At 62.3% G+C, this 20,229-nt stretch overlaps 1 protein-coding gene across 1 annotated transcript in view; it reads left to right on the forward strand.

Annotated features, from left to right (window-relative positions):
• Positions 1-20,229, forward strand: part of PRDM2 (PR/SET domain 2) — a 124,849-nt gene that overhangs the window by 101,241 nt on the left and 3,379 nt on the right. Inside the window, 1 exon segment of the mRNA XM_062190465.1 lies at positions 19,428-19,570. Within this exon segment, the coding sequence (XP_062046449.1) occupies positions 19,428-19,548 (121 nt within the window). The 3' untranslated portion in view covers positions 19,549-19,570.

The following is a 20,229-nucleotide window of genomic DNA, read 5'->3' on the forward strand; positions in this document are numbered from 1 at the left end:
CCGGAGCTGTTGCCAGGCCTGCTTGAGGCCTATTCCCGGCCCTGGGTATCTGTTTGCTCCTCTAGGGACCCAGCGGTTTGGCCAGTCACCCCGGCTCTGTAGAGCCATCCACTTCTCCACTTTTGAGCTCGTTCAGATGCCCCCACAGGGGGCCCCTGGATTCATCAGGAGGCCCCCAGTGTTGCTGGGGGACCTGGACCGTGGCCCCAGAAGATCGCTGTCTGCAGCCGTAGCATGCTAGGCCTCCAGGGGACATTTCTGCCAATAGCGCTGTTATAAAGCACAGGGTTGGGGGGATGTGGAGGTTTCCTTGGCAAAGAGTTAACAAGAAGCTGGGGAAAGACGCTCTGCCTTAGGTTACTTGCTAGAATTATGAAAATGATGTGTTGAACCGGAAGCCGTTCAGAGGGGCCTGGGAGTGCCTCCATGAGTACAGACCTGGCCCCACGGAGGGCCTCACCGCTGCCAGCCCGGGTTCTTGTCGGCTCTTACAGGTGCATGAATGGCTCCCTGCGTCACTTAGGGGACCGAGACCTGGAGCTAATGACAGAAGCAACAGGACTTTGAAGGACAGGGTTATGCTCCGAATAGGGACGTGTTTAAGCTGTAGCCGATACCACATCCGTTCAGCCTGGAGCCGCTCTAGAATCCGGCTTTCCACTCGGCTGTTCGCCGGGCCTGGCGTGCAGTCCCCATGTGAACTTCAGAGAGCACTCGTTTTCAAAAAGACCTGAAGTCTTGCACAGGAACAAAAGGGACTTCAGGCCTTAGGACACAGGGCAACTTCGTTCTCTTTTTTTTACTTAAAAGCAATTTCATTTTAAAGCGGCTGAATTTGTTGTAGTCTTGCCGCCCAGTCAAGCCTTGCTGTTCTCTGTTGGAATGAAGCTATTGGAAACTCAGTGTGGGTCCAGTTTTCTGCAGTGGCTTTGGCTTTCTCCTCTCTGCACAGCCAACTGGAGGGCCTGGGCAGGTCGTATCTGCTCCCGGGCTGCTATTGGACCTGCTGAGCCAGGCGCCTTCTCCCGCCGGACGTCAGCCAGACAGCTATTCTGAGCCCTGGCCGAACACACTGGACCTAGACGGGCTGTGCATCTGGCCGACCCTGCCCTACATAGGCCAGAGGGCACGCTGCCCCCCGGAGGGAATTCCTGTGCACGGGGCTGTGTTCCGAGCGCTTTATAGCGCTTACCTCGCTCCCCACTCCTGAGGAAGGCAGTCTCCTCGCTTACCCAAATCAGCAGGGTAGTGCCCCACAGCGCTCACTGGGGGACCCCACGCACAGCCTTCCAGTCGCTGTCACACCCACCTGCTGCGTGAACCCTGGTGTGAGAACAACTTCCATTTCCAGGTCCATCGTGCCCCGGCAATGCTGTTGCCATCCCAGGTTGCGTAGCACAGCGGGGGGAAGTGTGGACCTTGAACTCCTACTGGTCGGTGAGCAGGGCACACGGCGCCCTGGTCTGCAGTGGGCTCCGGCACCCCCTCCCCGTTTCATGCCTGTGAGTCCTCAGGCAGCGGGCGGTGTGCTGGCTGGTGGTGGCTGCTGACGCCTACACCGGATCAACACAGGGGTCCACCGTAGCGGACGCCAGGGTTCGTGCCCTGCCCTGGGGGGCAGGCGGTGGACTTGAGTGCTGGCGACCATGGAGAACTTGGGAGGAGGCTGCGGAAGCTGCTGCTCCTGCCTCTCGGAGGCCCTGAGAAGATGGGAAGCCCTTCCTTCCTGGACGCCGAGGGGCATCCGCCGGCAGCGGTTTCCCGGCTTGGGTGGGCACGCCCTCTGGGGAGGCTTCAACTCTTGTCAGAATTTTAGCTTTTGGAAGATTGGGATGCTGGCATTGCAGGCGGCGGCCTGGGCTGCTGCTCCAGATCGGCCCCATATTGTCAGAAGGGTGAAAAAACTGACGGCTCTGAGGGCTGACGGTTCTCCCTTCGGCCAGGGTGGGGCTAAGGAGCCAGGGCAGTGCTGGACCCTGTCCTCAGGGGCCCTCACGGGAGCTGTGCCCAGGAATTCCCTGGGAGATGGTGAGAGGCGAGCGGCACTGGCCCAGGGTGGAGATCTTGCTGCGATTTTGTCACGAGCAGTGGAGTGTAGGTGAGGGCCTTGGTTCTGGACTTGTCACCTCCTCTGAGAAGCCTTCCCTGACTGTCCTGTCTGAAACGCCGCCCTTACCCTCTCCTCGCGAGATCTCCCTTGTGTTCTTGGTGGTGTCTAAGGAGTCTGTGCGTGGTTGCATTGGCTGTGTGCGCCTTTCCTGGAATGAGACTTTCGCCCAGACGGGAGCTTTGCCCACTGCCTCATGTCCGGCATCAGAAGCGGAGCCCGGCAGGTGGCGGTTGCTCAGTAAGCGATTGTGTCAAAGTATCTGGACCCCAGCTTGATCCCCGGCTAGTTCTCCCCCCTTCACCTCTGTGGCTGCTTACCCTCCCTGGGGCTCGGTTGTCCTTGCTGGAACGTGGCCATAGTGTGCGCACAGAGGACCACTGTGAAGACAGCAGAGAGGCCTGTGAGGTCCGGTAGGTGCCACCTGCTGTGGTCGGTGCTGTCTTAGCTGCTCTTGTCACCCTCTCAGGCCTCGATTTGGGCAGAAGCCATGGCTGGTGCTCAGAGCTCGTCGAAGGTCGCTGGGCCGCAGTGGACACACCCTCATCCCTTGTCCTGCCAGGGACTCACCTGGGTCCTGCCGCCAGTGACACAGCCGGGCCAGAGCTGTTGCCTTTTAGCAGCTGGTGCGTTTCCCCCATCAGAACCAAGAAGTGAACCGTAAGACAAAGTCATTCCCAAGGTGACAGGAGGAAAAGGGGTCCATTCTTCTGTCACCCCTCCGTGTAGCTGATTCCTCTTGGTTTTAAGTGACAGAGCCAGACGTAGCTGCGTGAAAGCCCGATTCAGGAGAAAACGGGGTTTAGCTCAGTGACGTCCTGCAGAGCTGCCCCGGGAGCCCTGACCGCGCAGTGGGCGTGAACACCTGCTTACGTGCGTGCCAGCCACCGTCTGAAGGGCGTTACGTGGACGATCCCATTCCATCTTCAACCCCACAAAGTCAGTACTTCTGCGTACTCCCATTTTACAGCCGGGAAAATGGAGGCCGCCTGTCGAAGTCACAGCTCTTAGGAGTGGAGCTGGGGATCGGTCCCGGCAGGCTGGCCCGTCTCTTAGTCATCACTTGTGCCTCTGCCCGAGGAGGGGCCGTGGTCTAGTGCCTCTTCTTTTAAGGGGCAGGGACACTCGGCTGGCTCCTGGAGGCGCCTGTCCCAGCGTGGGCCAGGAGTGCCGGCTGATGGTGCTGGGGGAATCGGCAGGTGTGTGGTCCTGCCTGGGACCAGTCGGTTCTGTGTGTTGCTGGACACCAGCCCGTGAGCGGCCTCGCTCCGGCCCGGTGTGTGTGCCTGTGTCTGGCTTTGCTGGGAGAGGAAGTGGCACCTTGCTCCCCCTCTCAGCTCCCTGGCCCCGCCTCCCCAGAAGTCTTTCCAAGCCACTCTGGCAAGGGGCTTGCGGTTGTGCAGGGAAGGTGGCCGGCTGGGTGCCACGTTGGGCTGGGTTCAGAATCTGGGTCCTTGCTCAGCACGGGTGCCCCGGGCCAGCCTCGGAAGCAGCAGGGCAGTGGCTGCCTGCATCCCATTGTGTCTGCCGCCTCCCCGCGCTGTGAAACAGCCCTGCAGTTTCAAGGAAGCCACGAGTGAACGCTTGGCTGTGGGCGGCGATACCCTGGGGTGCCTCTGGCATGTGGGTGCAAGGATGCCGAAGTCTGAGCGGGTCGTCTTTGAGATGCCAGCTCCCCAGGGCCTTCACCCGTCTGCCTGTCACGGGTGTGGTCCACACTCCCCACTGGCCTCAGCTTACGCCTCTGTGAGCTGTCCGTGGGCTGGGGGCCCAGGAGGCGGGGGGCCTGAGGGAGCTGCCGGGACCACCCGTGTATGCCCAGTGCACGCACGCCAGCCAGCAGGTGCGCCCCCTCGTGGTCTTGGCTCGTGGTTCCTTCTGCTGAGTGACAGCTAGACAGGCCCCCTGTAGGTCGCGAGGCGGCCACTTCCCTGTGAAGCTCCTCAAACCTGAAACCAGCGCTGTATGGAGAGGAGGGCGTGGAGGTTGGGGTGAAAATGCACCCCACGCCTTCTCAGGCAAGGGCTGCGTCTGGCTCGGGAGTCACCGTTCGCTGTTGTGTCATTGTCGTCATTCATCCCCGCCCCCTTGGTCTCCTTGTAGGGTAGACAGCCTGCGTGGTGCCGGCCAGGCGCTGGCGGGCAGCTGCGTCTTGATGGGCGTGGGCACACGGCCCTCGAACCGCGGCGGTGCCTGCGTGTGCCTCTTCGTCTCGTCACTGCCCGAAGCAGAGGCTGCTGGACCTGTCGCTGACCTCCTGATCGCGTGGGGACTCGGAAGTTTCGCTAATGGCCGTTGTAGGCGCCTCTGATTGAGTCTTGGGAGTGAGTGCAGCTGTCCATCTCCAGGAATGGGGTCAAACGTCAAGCGACCTTGTCACTGTAATCAATGATAGATTTATGTCCTTTGAAACTATCTGTAGAGTCAGCTGATAGATCCAGGCCATCGGTGGCAGGTGTTGTGTCCAGGAGGCGCCGTGAGTGGCGTGTGACCCGCGGTAGGGGAGGGTGCCTTTTCTGCTGGTCTGGCTGAGCAGATGGTCCCGGCCGCCGTCCCCGGGCCGTGGGGAAGGCCCCCCGGTCTGTGTCAGCTCCACGTTGGCACAGAGCATCACCGCCATCGAAACCCGCTGGGTGCTTGCGTTCCAGACCCGGAAGCCTCCGCCTCGGGGTGGGACCCGGCCGTCTCCATGTTGGTCGTCAGCTTCTCCAGAGTCGCGCACTCTGCCCTCGGAGTTTTCCTTGCAGTCTTAGGAGGAGAAAAAAACGAAGGGACGGCTGTCACTCGTCCCATCGCGTAACTTGTTCCCGAGCTGCTGTTTTCCTTGGCTTCTCTGCGGGCTCTCGGTGGCCTATTCCAGCTCCCAGAACAGCGTCTCCTCCACCCTTCTAACACCCCCTCCCCCACAGTGACACAGGAGCCAGGGGCAGTGGCCGAGTGGAGATGGCACTGGGAATCCACCGGCCTGTCCGTCACAGCCCTGTGTGTATCCTTATCTTTTTTTTTAGGATTAAGGTTTTTTTTTTTCCCTTTTTAAGGGAAACACAGGTCTCCCGTGTGGGTGGCAGGGGCCCAAGGACTTGGGCCATCCTCCGCTGCTTTCCCAGGCGCATGAGCAGGGAGCCGGGTGGGAAGTGGAGCGGCCAGGACTCAGAGTGTCCTTCAGTAAATACGTGATCAATTAAGATCAAGGTGAAGGGAAGGGGTCTGGTATTTTTGTTTTTTTTGTTTTGTTTTGTTTTTGGTGCTGGCCAATTACAACCAACATCAGGAGGGGGTTCCTACCCTCAAGGTCAAGGACAAGTAACGAGCGCTGATCCAGCCACAGCGGGCCTGGCTTATGACTTCAGAGGCTTTGGTGAGATGCTGTCCCCTCCTTCCCAGTTCACGCCGGCACATGGCAAAGACCCGAGCCCTCGCAGGCTGCCGTCGACTAACCGAACGGCCTGCACCCCATGGAGCACAGCTCTTCGGGATCCTGGCTTTTAGATTCTTCTTCCCCCTGCATTGTGGATCTGAAACTAGGGTCACCCTCCCTGTGGCGGCAACTTGGATTCCGTCTCCTGACACCGGCTGGCTCCCGAGGGGTCGCTCCGTAGTAGAGACCCCTAGAAAACCGGGCAGTGGATGACCTCCCGTCCACATCCTGCAAGTGGCAAGCCCCCTTCCTAGAGCCGCCCGATTGCTTGTCGCCGAGCGCACCTGACCGGCCATGTCCGTGGGGCCCTTCTAGAGCCAGTGGCACCTGGGTGCCAGCTGCATCCTGTGCCAGCATCGGGCTGGGAGGGTGGGGCGGAGCCAGAGTCCCGCCTAGAAAACGGTGTGTAAAACGAGACTGGCCTGTGTCCTTAGCGTCTGGGAATCCCGGCCACTGCTCGGGACTCGGCTCCAGCACTCAAGTTCAACGCGCACCGCAGGCCAGCTGTGTTTGTCCCAACCCTGTCCTTGCGACTTGCACTGAGTATGGTATTTCCGTGGCTTAATTAAACACTGATTAAACATCAGCGTGCACAGAGAAGATTCGCTACTCTTGTAGAACTTACACCCTCCTTGGCGGGGAGAGCGAGCGGCAGCGGAAGTTGTGGCTCTGGACGGCGAATGCTCTGGAGAGAAACAGAAGCGGAAGGGAGTGCAGGGGGGAATATAGGGGTGCCCTGACCCAAAGGGGGACATTTAAGCAAAGACTTGGAGGTGTCCAAGCCTGTGGGCCTAGGGAGAAATCCCCGGGCCGAGGGGAAAGCAGGTGCAAAGGCGGTGGCGCCCAGGCTTGAGGAGCAGGGAGGAGGCTGGTGTGGCTGCTGGTGGTAGACAGGGAGGGAGAGGGGAGGTTGTGCGGGTAGTGGCAGGGGTGGGGCCAATTGGTATCCGGTATTGCACCGTTGTAAAGACTTGGCTTTTGCTCAGAGCGAATGGGGGTCACTGGGGGATTGAGGGAGGGCTGATAGAGCATGGGTTGCCTCTTCCGGGAAACTCTGATTTGTTGAGAAAGAGGGGTAGGAAGGGAGGCCGGTTAGGAAGCACACAGTGTGCCCTGGTGGGAGGTGATGGCGACGGCTGGCTGTGGCAGCCGGGGTGGGGAGCGGCGGAATTCAGAATGTGTGAGTGTGGAGTGATTTATTTTTATTTTATTTCAAAGGCAGAATGGAGGAGAGACAGAGAGAGAGAGAGAGGTCTTCCATCCACTGGTTGGCACCACAGATGCCTACAGCAGCTGGGGCTGGGCCAGGCCACAGCAGGCAGCCAAGACCTCCATCCATCCAGGTCTCCCGTGTGCATGGCAGGGACCCAGCTACTGGGCCGTCACCTGCCGCCTGCCAGGGTGCACGTGAGTGGGAAGCTGGATCAGAAGTGGAGGAGCTGCCCCAGGTGCTCTGGGGAGAGCAGCAGGCAAGGCAGGCAGCAGCCTCACCAAGAGAAGGCGAGAGGACGTTCCCGCCCAGAGTGTCCGGCACCCTGCAGGAGGTCCAGGGAGGCAGTGGGGTCAAGAGCAGGTTTTCCTCATTTTAGGGTGGAAGAGACAATATCGGGTGTTTGGTGGTGGGGAAGAAGCGGTAGCAGGCTCGTGTGTTTTTCTGTTCATGTTCCTACGTGAGCTTCAAGAGCTGCTTAAGTCTTGTTGATCCCGGTCTCGTTGATACCGTGTTTTGGGGGACCAAGTACTGGGCTGCCAGATCCTCTCCCGCTCTGCCCCAGACACCACGCAGGCCGGGGCACCCGTGCCTCCCCGTTAGCCTCAGCCTGTTCACAGCCCCTGCGCAGAGACAGGGCTGGCTTGTGGGTGCTGCAGGTGGTGCAACCAGGACTGTCCCTCCAAGCCTGTGCCCTGTGCTCCCCAGGAGCACCAAGCTACCAGACTCTTAGGAAGGCCCCGTGTGTCCAGTGCTCCGGTGGAGACCACTGGGGGAAGCAGGGGAGCTGAGGTGGCTGAGGGTGGCCGTGACATCTGGCAGAGGTGACGGGGCTCATGGCTTGTGTGCGGGAGGTGCGCCGTCTCGGGCAGGTAGGGTGCTGTGTGCACGGCGTGGCTGCATCCTGCCACGTCACTGCCCATGCAGCAGGTGAGATGGGCCGCCGGCTTATTGCAGGGACATTCCCACCATAGTGGCCCTCGGCTTGCCCCCGGCGTCGAGTGCGCAGCGTGTATGGCGAGCGGCAGGCAGGCTTCTATCTGGGAGCCAGCTGAGTGTCCTGGGCCGGAGCTCCATCCCCACTGGCAGAGAGCCCCTGAGAAAAGTGTCTGTCCACTCAGTGAGCCAGTGGTCCCCAAACCAAATGGAGCGCAGGTGCACATGAGCTCGAAGCAGCCCAGAGTCCAGGCAGACGGCCTGGGCCCAGGCCATCCAACGTGTGCAGGCCGCCTCGGCTGGACTGTCCCAGCCCCGGCCACCCTCCAGCCTGTGTGAGGTCAGCTGGGAGCGTGAGCAGGCACTGGGGTGGCTGCCGCTTGTTCAGACACACCGCACGCGTGCCTTTCCCGTGGCTGTGCCAGCCAGGCACATTTGGCCGCCCGCATGAGCAGGCTGAGACCCTTGGGCAGCAAAGGAGGCCCCGCAAGTCCTCCCCACGGAGGCAGGAGCCTTGCAGGGGGCGTCTGGCTCCCAAGGTACAGCCTCTTCCGACCCGGGCACTATGTGCTAGAAACCCCGTGCCCAGGGTAGATGCCACACCAGACGCCAAGGCTCAGCTCCAAGCTTAAAGAGGGCTTTTTGCTCTGCCTGTGAAATTTCTCTCATCTTTTTAATTTTCCTGGCCAACGATCATCTTCAAGATCCCAGAGGAGTCCTGACAGTGGTGTCTCAGCACCTCCCCAAGCCCGGCACTCCAGAGAGCCGCCGCACCTGCACCCCTGGGTGGTCCGTCCGGCTCCTGCCGTCCCGAGCCAGGGACCGGCTCCTCCTGCACTCGCTGGCCTGGACGCACTTGGATGTGTTCAGGTTTCCTCTTGGTGGGATCTGAGGCCTGCAGGAACCCGTGGTTGTCAGCAGAAAGCGAGATGAGGGGGCGGGGAGCTGGGAAGCCAGAGGCCGGCGACAGTGTCCTTCAGGGGTGACGCCCCCCACACCTCCCCCTGCGCTGGGCAGAGATGTCTAGGCGGGGCGGGCACTGAGGGCTGGGGAGTTGGGTTCAGAGAGCGGGTGTGAACTGGGGGCTTCGGCAGTGAGAGCCGCTGGATGGGTGCTCCCTCCTTGGAGGTGCGGGTGGCACACTTGGGGGTTGGACTGCGTCAGGGCCCCACGCGCCCGCCGTTTGCCATGTGTTTGCTTGGGGAGTGTTTGCCGAGCACCTGCTGTGCCAGGCTAGGTGCAGGCTCCATGGTGGGGAATGGTGGGGAGCAGCTGGGCTCGGGCCCCGGGGGCTTCCTGTCCCGTGTGGTGAGGGGAGGCAGGAAGAAGCTGTCACAGGGAGCCCAGGGCTCGCGCCACGTGGCACGTGGGAAGGCCCCGCCTCCCAAGGCGCCTTGCCAAGTGGCCTGGGGCTCCACCCCCACCCTTCATCCCCACTGTGTCCCCACAGAGGCAATGAGCGGCTCGGTCTCCTCGCTGCTTCCCAGGCACTTGCTGTGTGACTGCACAAACGTGTCTCTTGCTGGCTGAGGCTCCGGCCGCTCGGGCCCCCTGCATTTTCCTGTCCTGGCAGGCAGGGGGCAGCACGGGCAGGGATTTCCCGGCCCGCAGCTCCCTTAGGCTGTCTTTGCAGCCTGGCCACAGGCCAGCCAGTGCCTATTAGCCGGGTCGGGTGTTCCTGTCTCATCAGATGCTGCGTATTTGGAACTCAAGCCAAACAGGTCTGGGGAGCTCCCAGCCCCTGCGGACGTCAGGGCCTGGCCAGGGCGTGCGTAGTCTGGGGCTGCACTGGGGCAGCAGCCTCCCTCCAGGCCGAGGAGAGAGAAGGGAAGTGCATCTGAGGGCCGGGCTGCGGCCCCAGAGCCCCATCTGGGTGGGACTCTTGCGTCCCCTTCTCCCCATTTTCCACTCTGTGCACCTGTCCCTGTGACCGTCAGCGAGGCGCCCAGCCTCCACGCTGCACGTCCACCTGCACGAGTGAAAGAGAAGACCAGGTAGAGAGGCCCCAGCGCCCCTTGAGGGCTCTGTCTGTATTTAAAGGAGCCTCGGCCCTGTGCCCCCGCCCCACAAGGAGCACCTGCCGCTTCCTCCCCCCCGGCCCTGTGCCCCTGCCCCACAAGGGCGCCTGCCACTTCCTTCCCCAGCCCCACGGGAGGAGACTGGGGGGGTCACTGCCCCCACCCCGCCCTGGCAGCCTCCCCTGCTGTCTCGTGTGCACAAGTCTCTGTCGGGTCAGGGTCTCTGCACAGGTCTGCCCCGCCTCTCCCAGGGTCCTCGGAATGCGGATTCTAACCTGGATGCACCGGGCTGGGCTGGGCCCCTTCCGTCCAGTGAGCGGAAGGGTCTGACCCAATTGAGCTCCAAGTCAGCTTTTGAAATTTCCACCCCCGTGACTGCAAGCCCTGTGGCGGGGCGGGGCACAGGCTGGGGGGTCCGGTGGTCCTGGCCTGGAGTCTTGGCTGTTCCCCTTCTTGCTCTGTGAAACTGGCCTCGTCCCAGGCCCTGCCCCGGCTGGAGGTGCTCCCACGAGTAGCGCCCTGTGCCTCGTGATGCTCAGGGAGTGAGGGGGTGTGCTGGCGTTTCCGTTTCCCTGCTGGACCCCCTCGCGTCACAGGGGAGACCCCCTGGCCCAGAGAGGTGCGGGTGTTTGCAGAGGCCACACAGCAGCAGCGGAGCTAGGACCAGGGCTGGGCTCCCTCCAGTGCCCGCCCCTCCGCCCAGGCTGCAGGGAACTCCTTCCTGGCCCCGGGCTCATCTGACCTCAGCGCCAGCTCCCACGCCCTCTGCCTCTCCCCCACCTCCGGCGCGAGTGCAGAACACACAGTGAGAACTCAGTTGCGCAAGGCCCTTTGGCCCAGCCAGCCCCGGGCTTACTGTTCCCGGAGATCCCTGAGGAAGAGAGGCAAGGCAGGGCTGGGGCAGGCGGTCACAGCCCTGGATGACCCCTGCAGCCTTGGGGGGAGCGCGGAGGAGCGCTTTGGCCCGCCCCTCCCCTCCAGCCCCGGCGGGGTTCCCTGCACCCGCTTTCAGATGTTTGTCTCTGCCCTTGCACCAGCTGTTACCAAGGTTACAGCAGGCAGCCTGCCCGATGCGCCAGGCAGTGGTCGGTCCTCCGTCGTCATCACCTTTCCTGGGGGTGGGTGCTATGAACCCCCCTCCTGGAGATCCTGGCCCCTTGACCCCCTCTCCCGGCTTCTCTCGTCCATGGGCTCCGCTCCCCCGGAGGATCAGGTCCAGCGGGTTCCTTCAGCTCCCCCTGGTTGCTGACAAATCCAAGTTCCTGTTCTCTGTCTCGTCTCAGCCACACTCCTGCCGTCTCCCTTGGGTGTCCAGTGACCCTTTCCACTGGGCCCTGCCCAAGCAGAGCCACGGACGCCGAGCTGCTCTGCACCTGATGCCTTCCTCACCAGCAGGTCCCCTTGGCCCCACTTCCCCGAGGCATCCGGAACCCCTGGCCCCCTCAGCTGCCTCAGGGGCCGCACCATGGCCCTCCTCCCCACCCCGGAGGGCGGCCATCACCTCCTGACTGGTCTCCCCAGTCACCCTTGCACCTTGCACCTTGCAGGACCTTGCACCACGTCAGGTCCTGTCACTCCTCCTCCCAGAAGGGGCAGCTGAGCTCCCATCTCCCTGAGGGCTTTCGAGGCCCCGCCCTCTGCCCTTTCACCTCTGCCATTCCAGGTGCGTCTCACCACAGGGCCTTTGCACTTGCTCCCACCACCTGGCACACACCAGGGCCTGGATGTCCGAGCCCACCGATCCTCTCTTCAGATCTCAGCTCGTGCGCTGCCGTTGCGGAGGGCTTCCCCATCCATCTTGCAACCCGTACCTGCCCCGCCCCCCTCCTCCACCTCCTCTTCTTCCTGAACAACGCCATGGTGTGGCCTGTGCCCTGCAGGGATGAAGCCTGGGAGACCCCATTTGCTAGGTCTCCCGCTCTCTGCCGCGTCTCCAGAGCGCCCCCTGTTCTGAGTGCTGGCCACTGCCCGCCACCGGCACCACTGGGACAGGTGGGCACTGCCTCCCAGGGGTGGGGCCCTGGGGACGGTCCTCCCTGGACAGGCTCCCTCCCCAGCGCCATCCGAGCAGTGGCCACCTCTCTTCACAGCACCGCGGAGCATGGCTCGGGCAGCTCTGTCTGCTGCTCTCTCACGAGCTCTTCCTGGCGTTAGACCAGGGGTTCAATGAAGCGGATATCCTTTGCCCATTGTAGAAAAAAAATTCATTACTTCTTAGCTTTGTTCTTGTTGTTTCCATTTATTGTCCTTGGTCTCAGCCGTCCCCTGTCCTGGAGTCAAGCTCCAGAGGCAAGAGCCTTGGCTGCTGGCCCCGCCAAGGGACGTCACCCTCCCCGACTCCCAAAGCCTGGTGGGCACCGAGCGCCAGGCTCACCACCGAGGGGGGCAGGGGCACTTCCTGGCCCATGGGAGACGCCCAGGGGGACCAGCAACCCCGACTTCAATCCTTTCCAGCTCCTGGATCGCACTGTCTGCTGGGGATCCTCCTCCCCACACCCTCCTCCCTGCTCCCCTTCCCCACCCTGGCTTCCCTGGTGTTTCTCCAATTTCCGATGCCCGTGTCCGTCCTGGGGTATCTGGGTGGCTCCTGTACCGCACACCCAGTGACATTTCTTGGTGGCATTGGAGCCCCGCATTTCTCCCCGCATTCTGCTTTCTCGTTATAAATGAGGTGCTGAGGGTTCAGTGAAGAGCAGAGTACAGCCAGGTGCTGCTGCCCTGGCCCATCGGGGCTCCTGGGGAGACCCCCAGGCAGGCGACAGCACAGTCGCTCGGGAGCTGCCAGTGGGGGAGAAGTGTGTGTGTGTGTGGGGAGGGACAGGTGCTCCGCGCAGCTGACACAGCGCCATTGGCCTCAAGCGTGCCCAGGGCAGCAAGTCTCAGCCCAGGCTGCTCGCTGGAATCCCTAGGGGGCTCAACCACAGACGCCCCATCTCTGCCCCTGAACTTCTGATGTCCTGGTGCGTCCCAGGCCCCTCCGGGTGACCATTGTGAGTGGCCAGGGCTGAAGGCCACAGGGAAGGGACAGCGATGGGCTGGCAGGCCGGCAGGGGCCTGTCCTGGGTGCCCAGGAGTGCCGGGGACAGCAGGGCGCGTCTTGACCCAGTTTGCCTGCCTGCCTGCTTGTTAGGACAAAGTCCTGCTTCTACAGAACAGACGGGAAGGGAGCCAGCAGGGCGGCAGGCAGTGCAGCGAGGAGGGGCCTCACGGGGGGGAGGGTGTCCCAGTGGTGGTGAGAGGGAGAGAGGGGCCAGCCAGAGGGCACAGTGACAGCCCGGGTGCGGCAGGAGCCGAGAGGGCAGGACCACGTGGGCTGCCGGGTCACTCACCAAGAAAGGCGGTGGGGTGGTGGCCGGGTCACAGGTGGGACCTGGGGTGAAGGGGCCTTCCCGTCGCCCCATCAGCATGCACTGCCTCCTGCCTGGGCCCGCAGTGGGAAGCAGCTGGGGGCTGGGCATGGGCACTGGGGATCGCGGCCGCGCTGAGGGGGTCGTCCAGGTAGGGGGCGCCGTGCTCCAAGATGATGGCCTGGGTTCAGTCCCTGGGTTTGCATCCCCGTCTCACCAGGTGTGCGCTCTGCAGCTGGTCCTAGCCAGTTCTGGTGGCCGTAACCATAGGCGTAACCATAGGCGGGGGCTTGGGCAAGGCTGCGAGGCTGAGATGGGGCCAGCGGGGCCCATGGGGGGCCCTCTCCCTGGTTTGTGGGCAGCCGCTTCTGCTGTGCTCACGTGGCCTTTTGTTGGAAGGCGTGTGTGTCTGGAGAAATGGAGACAGAGAAAGGCCACGGGCTCCTGGTGCGAGGCCACTGATGCCACCACGAGGGCCCCGTCCAACCCCAGTTCTCCCCCAGATGGTATCACGTCAGCTTGTGACCTTGGGGGACACAGAGCTATGGCTGGCCACCCTGGACTCCCCGCACTGGACAGCACCGCCTCTCAGCAGGGCTCCTGGGGCCAAGCCTGGGCCCCCACCAGCCCAGGGCAGCCACGATTCCTCTCCGGTTCCAGGGACGTGTCTGATGGCAGAGCTGCACACTCTGCGTTTGCTCCATCTGACAGCCCTGCTCGCCCTCATGGATTCGTCACCGGGCTGCCTCTGGCTGGCCGTGGACCTGGGGAACCGTCCAGCACGCTGCTTTGAATTGTGTGTAAAGTGGGAACAGTGCGGACTGAGTGTGTGGCCGGAAAACTCAAGTCTCGCGTGACTTTGTCTCTCTCTGTGAGGGCCAGCTGCAGGCCCCAGGCACTGGTCACAGACGGCTCAGGGGTCCCAGCTGCTCCCGGGACTGTGGGGTTCTGGGGTTCCTGGAGAAGCGAGGCACCCGCTGTGAAACATCACTGGTGGGGCATCTGACATCACGGTGGCCAGCAGGGGGCACCGTCATGACTGCGCTTGGCCCCCTGGGCTGCTGGGCCCCGTCCCTAACACGAGGGTCCCGGTGCCGAGTCTCTGGGTTTTGCTGCTCTGGGCGGTGGGGCTGGCCAGGAAGGGGCGTGGCCCTCCAGCTGCAGCGTCCATCTTAGCATGCCCTCTCCTGCCGTTCATTCATTCATGCATGCATTCAGCATCCCGCTGGACCAGGCCGTGGTAACCCAGTTCCTGCGTCATCCCTCCAACCTCACATCTCCTGAGCCGGCTCCTAGGGTAGGCACAGGGGGCTCAGCCCTGCCCCTGGTGGTAGAGACTGACAGTGAAGAAGCACGCAATGCAGTAGGCAAAGTGATTGTGAGTGAAAGATCCAGAAAGGTCCAGAAGGATCCAGAAGGATTATAGAATGAAATGTGCACAGGGTGACGTGCTGGTGAGGCCCGGGGCCAGGCTAGGGGGCACAGAGAAGGAAGGGACACGGAGGCTGCGGGAAGTGGGGGCGGGGCAGGGAATGCGGGGCTGAGGTTCCAAGGTCAGTAGAACGGGGCCCTACCGAGGAATTCGGGACGCAGCGGGAGGGCGAGGGGAGCGGGCGGCAGGACAGGGTGCCCTGCTTCCCCGCCGTGGCCAAAGCCCCGGGCTGAGGGGCCGCGACGTGGTCCTGTGTTCTGCAGCAAGCCCAGGCTCCTGGCTGGGTGGAGAACGGACTGAGGGGATAAGCGTGGATGTGGGGAGGCCAGTGGAGTGGCTGTCGCCACCGTGCCCCTGCTGGCCATGGCCGTGGGGAGGGGGAACAAGGGACCCAGGGGTTGACCTGCAGGCGGGTGCCACACAGGGAGGCCCCTGCGGCCCCGGACTCAGTGCGCGCTGCTGGATTGGCACACACAGTCCCCCTGGGAGTGGCTGGGAGGTCTCCAAGTCCCCCACCAACAGAACAGACGAGGGCAGGGAGGCCTGTTGGGCCCTGATTGTGACAACTCTGGTGATGCCGTTTGCTGAGGCTGGAGCCTGGAGGGGTGGGGCAAGCTGGAGCCATGGGATCGCCCACTTGGGCCGTGTTCAAGCTGACACGCCTGTCAGACAGCCAAGCAGAGGTTCCCGGAAGGCAGCCGGGTGCGTGAGTGCCAAGCCCTGCACGGGGATCTGGGGACAGAAGCCAGGCCCAACCCTTGTGCTGAGAAGCCTGCTTGACGTCAGGCTTCGAGGACAGGCTGGGGCCCTGGCTCGCCTCCTGCCGCGGACGTCACACCTGCTGGATGTGTCCGGGTGCTGAACTCCTCCAGGCAGCAGCGCACAGTGCTCTGCCTCCAGGGCCCGGGGCTCCTCCTCCCAGCCCTGCTCTGAGTCAGCAGGGTCTCCAGGGACCGTCTGCATTTTTACAGAGCAGGAAACCGAGGAGGTGCCCAGGCCAAAAGGGGCGGTCAGACAGCAAGGAGCGTGGATGTCGGCGCTTGTCCCCTCCCCCTGCTGACCACACCGCTCCATCCTGGGGTCCCATCAGCAGCAGCTCTGGGCCAAGTGGGCACAGTGGGGCCGGGGGAGCTGGGCTGAGCGCTTTCTCCAGACTTCATCGGCACAGCATCCTGGCCACATAAGCACTCTGACCTTGCAGAGGGTGGGCCTGGAGCCACCAGGGCCCCATGGCTGGCCGAGGCCACACAGCTAGCCGGTGGAGCCCAAGAATCATGGGGCATGCGCATTGACTGATGGCTCCAGGCTAGGCGCACGTGGGTTCGGGGACACGTTAGCACTGCAGGTGCAGGTGGCCACTGGGCTCTCAGGAGTTTGTGATCAGGAAGGAGACTGCCCTGCAGGGTATCCCTGCCCACCCCCTGCATCCACATCTAGGGGGAAACACCAAGCTGGGGACACAGTGCACACCCCCCCCCCCACGATGTGGCCCTGCAAGGAGCCCAAAGGCCTGGGCTTTGCTCGCCCAGGAACAGTCTCTGCCTCAGTTTCTCCATCTGTGAGGCAGGCATGAAAGCTCTTGTTCTTCCAACCAGCTGGGCTGTGGGGAAGGACCAGAGAGGCAGCCGAGGCAGCCGAGAAAGTCCTCAGGCAGCACAGAGGCCAGTGCACGTTAGCCGCTGTGGCTCTCCTTAGGCCAGGCAGTGCGCGGAGGGACCGTGCTGTGAGGGCTTTGTCCCTGACCGTCTGCCGTCCACCCTGCGGCTGCTGTGGCTGCGGGGCCAGCAGGTGGAGCTGGGGAGGGCTGTGAGGCTGGGGAGTCACTTCTTGGCCGGTCTGTTTTCTGAATACTTAACAGATGCACAGGAGAGGGAGGAGCCGGAAGTTGATGGCGCAAGGCCTGTGTCCAAAGCTGATGCTGATCCTGCTACAGCTGGGAGGGGGCGCTGTAGGGGCCTCACCCTGGGCCCCAGCAGGGAAAAGGCGGACAAGCCGTGGTGTTTCCAGGCAGCCCCCCAGGCTAACCATCTCCTCCAGGGTCGAGTCTCCTGGCTGAGGGGCCCGTGCTCACTCTGGAATCAGCCAGCACCGGGGTGCCGCCGGCTGCGGAGCGACCCCCTGCTCAGCAGGCCATGGCGGCCCATCTCTGAACACTGAATACTCAGGGGCCTGCCGAGTGTGATGAGCTGACCCGGCCTCGATTGTGCAGCCTGGGGAGGGATTCAGAGGGGCAGCCTTGGCCGCGACTGAGAGCTGGGCTCTCGGAGTGGTCTCCCCGTGACAGCAGCCGCAGCCCTGTCTGTCTCTCTTTGTGCCTTGTGCATTTTAATAGAGCCCTCCCTCGGGCTGCCCGGTCCGCGGATTTGCCTTCTGCGTTTGGGATCACCCTCAGCCCACCTATGGCGTGAAAAGGTGAAGCGGAAAATCTCAAGGCACACAGTGTACTCTGAGCATCCCACGGTACCCTGCCCAGGACGGGAGGCGACCCCTGTGCCCTGCATCCACGCCGTGCGCACTCAGCTGTCTAGGCCTTGCGCTCGACGTCACAGTAGCCGAGGGCACGAGCGGTGATGCTGGCGTCTCAGATACGGCAGAGGGAAGCCACGCGCTGCCCCCATAGGTGGAAGAGGGGTGAGGGAGAAGGGATGCATGTGGCGTTTATTTACTTTTTCCCCCTTTTATTGAAGGAATACAAACTTCATGCATTTCGTAAATACAACTTTAGGAGCATAGTGATTCTTCCCACCCCTCTTCCTCCTCCCTCTCCTATTCCCATTCTTGTTTTCTACTAAGATCTATTTTCAATTAACTTTATACACATATGATTGACTCTATACTAAGTAAAGAGTTCAGCAAGTAGTATTAAAAAAACCAGTTCCTTAACAGTCGAGACAAGGGCTGTTCAAAGTCATTGCATCTCAGAGTGTCAGTGTCACCTCTATAGATTGCCTTTCAGGTGCTCTGTTATCACAGGCCAGGGAGAACGTATGGTATCTGCCCTTTGGGACTGGCTTATCTCACTAAGTATGATTTCATTTCATCCATTTTGTTGCAAACAACAGGATTTCACTTTTTTACTGCTGTGTAGTATTCCATGGTGTATGTATCCTATAATTTCTTTATCCAGTCTTCAGTTGACGGGCATTTGGGGTGATTCCATATCTTAGATATTTTATGAATTCAGCTGCAATAAACACGGGGCTACAGATACTCTTTCATATGCTGATTTCATTTCCCTTGGGTGAATTCCCAGGAGGGGCTGCTGGCTCACATGGTAGGTCTAGATGCAGACTTCTGAGGGGCCTCCATGCTGCCTTCCACGGTGGCTGCACCGGTCTGCATTCCCCCGACAGGGTTCACGTAGCTGTCATTGCTGTGTATTGTTGTGATTCTTCTATTTTCTTTTAGTCACTGCTGCTACTCTCATGCTGTGTCTAGCAGATAAATTCACCTCATTGATGGTACATATGGATAGGAAGACGCAGTAGATACGGGTGCATCCTAACCACACTGCAGGCACCCACTGGGGGCCTTGGAACGTGGTCCCCGTGATTAACGGGGGCCTGGATGACTCTGTCATGGGGATGGGGCTGCCCTGGGCATCCTAGGATGCTTGGTAGCTCCCCTAGTCACACCCACCAGGTGCCAGTGGCAACACCTCTCCCCTCGGTTGTGGTGAGAAATGTCCCCAGACACCGCCACACGCGTGCCCTGATGCTGCCCTCTCTGCTGCTCTGAGACCCATCCCTCCCCACTTAGGCAGCGCTGGCGTTGGGGGTCCCAGGTGAAACTCCCAGAAGCACTTGCCCTGCCTGCTTCCGCCCTCCCCCCCCTTCCACCTCGCCCCGCCCAGGCCGCTGTGGCCAGAGCCGGCCTCAGTTTCCATTGTGCTACTCGAGACACAGCACAAGTCGCACAGGCTTCCCCGAGCCTCCACTCCCCCGTCTGAGAATCAGGGACAAAGCCGCGTCCACCCTGTAGTCGGATGAGGAGTGACACGGTCGGTGCGGGTGAAACACGCGGTCCTGGGCGTGCGGTCAGCACGGGGGTCCTTATTCCGAAGCACTTGCCTTTGTTGTGCCGAGCTGGGCTGCAGCAGCACACAGGTCACAGGCCCGACCTTGAGGTCTTGGTGCTCAGGAGAGCAGACACCTCGCTCTGTGAGTGCAGTCCAGCGTAACCAGCGCTGAGCCGGGGAGACACAGGGAGACAGTGGGGGTCCGCAGGAGGGACCCCTCACTCGGGAGTTAAGGCAGGAGGGCACCCAGGAGGAGGCGGCATTGCAGCTATACCCTGAAAGATGAGCACAAGTTTGCTGGGTGAGCAAAGGGAGGAATTCTGAAGACACAGATCCAATGTTGTGGGCTGTAGTAATGACCACGGCCAAGCCACGTGGGAGGATCCGGAGTTCTTGTCAACTACTCTGAGACCCAACACGGGAGCGCCTGGCCTACGTGAGGCCCAGGACGGAGGCCAAGTGTCGGGGTTCATGGCATGCAGGGGACCCGCCCCCTCCCCGCACACACAGGAGCTTCTCAGAAGCTTTCTGCCCTATGGCTGCTGGGCCTGGTGGGAGGGAGGGGCAGGGTGGGCAGGGGGGGACACAGGATCAGGGCAGGGCACAGAGGAGTCATCCCCCGCACCTGCGTGCCCTCTGGGGTCACCAGGACAGCTCTGCCCGTCGTGCCGTCTCAGAGCCAGGCCGATGGACACCTCTTGCCTGTGCTCCTGCAGCCGCCTGGGATGGGGACAGACCGTGCTGGATGGAGCAGAGCCAAGCACGCCGTGGTGGTGAAAACTCGGGTTGGCGGAGGCTTTGAGGTGCCCAGGAGGAGGGGCTCCTGCCTGGGCCCGGGAGGCGTGCTCGCCACTGACCACCAAGTGTCCCCCCTCTCCCCGCCCGCGCCTGGGGCCCAGGCTGGGCTCCTGATGACCGCCGTCTTGTTCCTCTTTCCACAGTTACAGCCTCCGCGTGGCGTCGCGGTGCGCCCCCGCCGCGGCCCCGTACATCACCAGGCAGTGTAGGAAGCTCAAGGCCCCGGCTGCAGCCCAGCTCCAGGGACCCTTCTTCAAGGATTAGCGCTGCACCTGTGCCCTGACAGGTAGGAGCTGGCGCAGCGGCTCCCGGCGCTGCTTGGGGGCTGCGAGGGGCTGTGCTTGGGTGGGGCGGGGAGGAGAGAGAGGCTTGGCTCCGTGGGGACTCAGGGTCGCTCGGACGCCCTGCCCAGCGGGGCCATCCCGCAGCCGCGGCCAAGTGTGTGGACGCCCGGACCAGCTGGTTCAGACCCAGCTCTGCCACCCGCTGGCTGTGGGGCCTCAAGCAGGTTCCTTTCTCTCCCTGAGCCTCGGTCTGCACAGCTGTGAAATGGGACTACGGTAGGGTCACCGGCTAGGACGCGCCAAATACAAGCAGTGCCCGGAGAGGCGCGGCTGGCCCGCGGTGGTGCTAGGTGAGGCCGGCATCGCTGTGGCTGCCCTCAGTTCTCGCTAGCTTTAGGTCCAGAAAAGACCATGCAGTCCCACCACCCCATAGAGGACAAAACCCAGATTTACCCTGGGCCAACGCAGCCCCTCTCCAGGTTTTCTGATGGCAAAACCCGGAAGCCGGACTCCCCGTTTTGGGGGGCTTTGGGCCGTAGCAGGTGCCAGGCCCGGGCCTCCCTGCGTTCACTGTCCCCGAGGTCAGCACCCCAGAGTGCCCAGACGGCGGCGGACACGGGAAGAACTGGGGCTCCAGGCGCCAACGCAGACCCCGGGAGCC

This window comes from Lepus europaeus, chromosome 5 (assembly GCF_033115175.1).
Source record: "Lepus europaeus isolate LE1 chromosome 5, mLepTim1.pri, whole genome shotgun sequence".
In the NCBI taxonomy this organism is placed as follows: domain Eukaryota; kingdom Metazoa; phylum Chordata; class Mammalia; order Lagomorpha; family Leporidae; genus Lepus; species Lepus europaeus.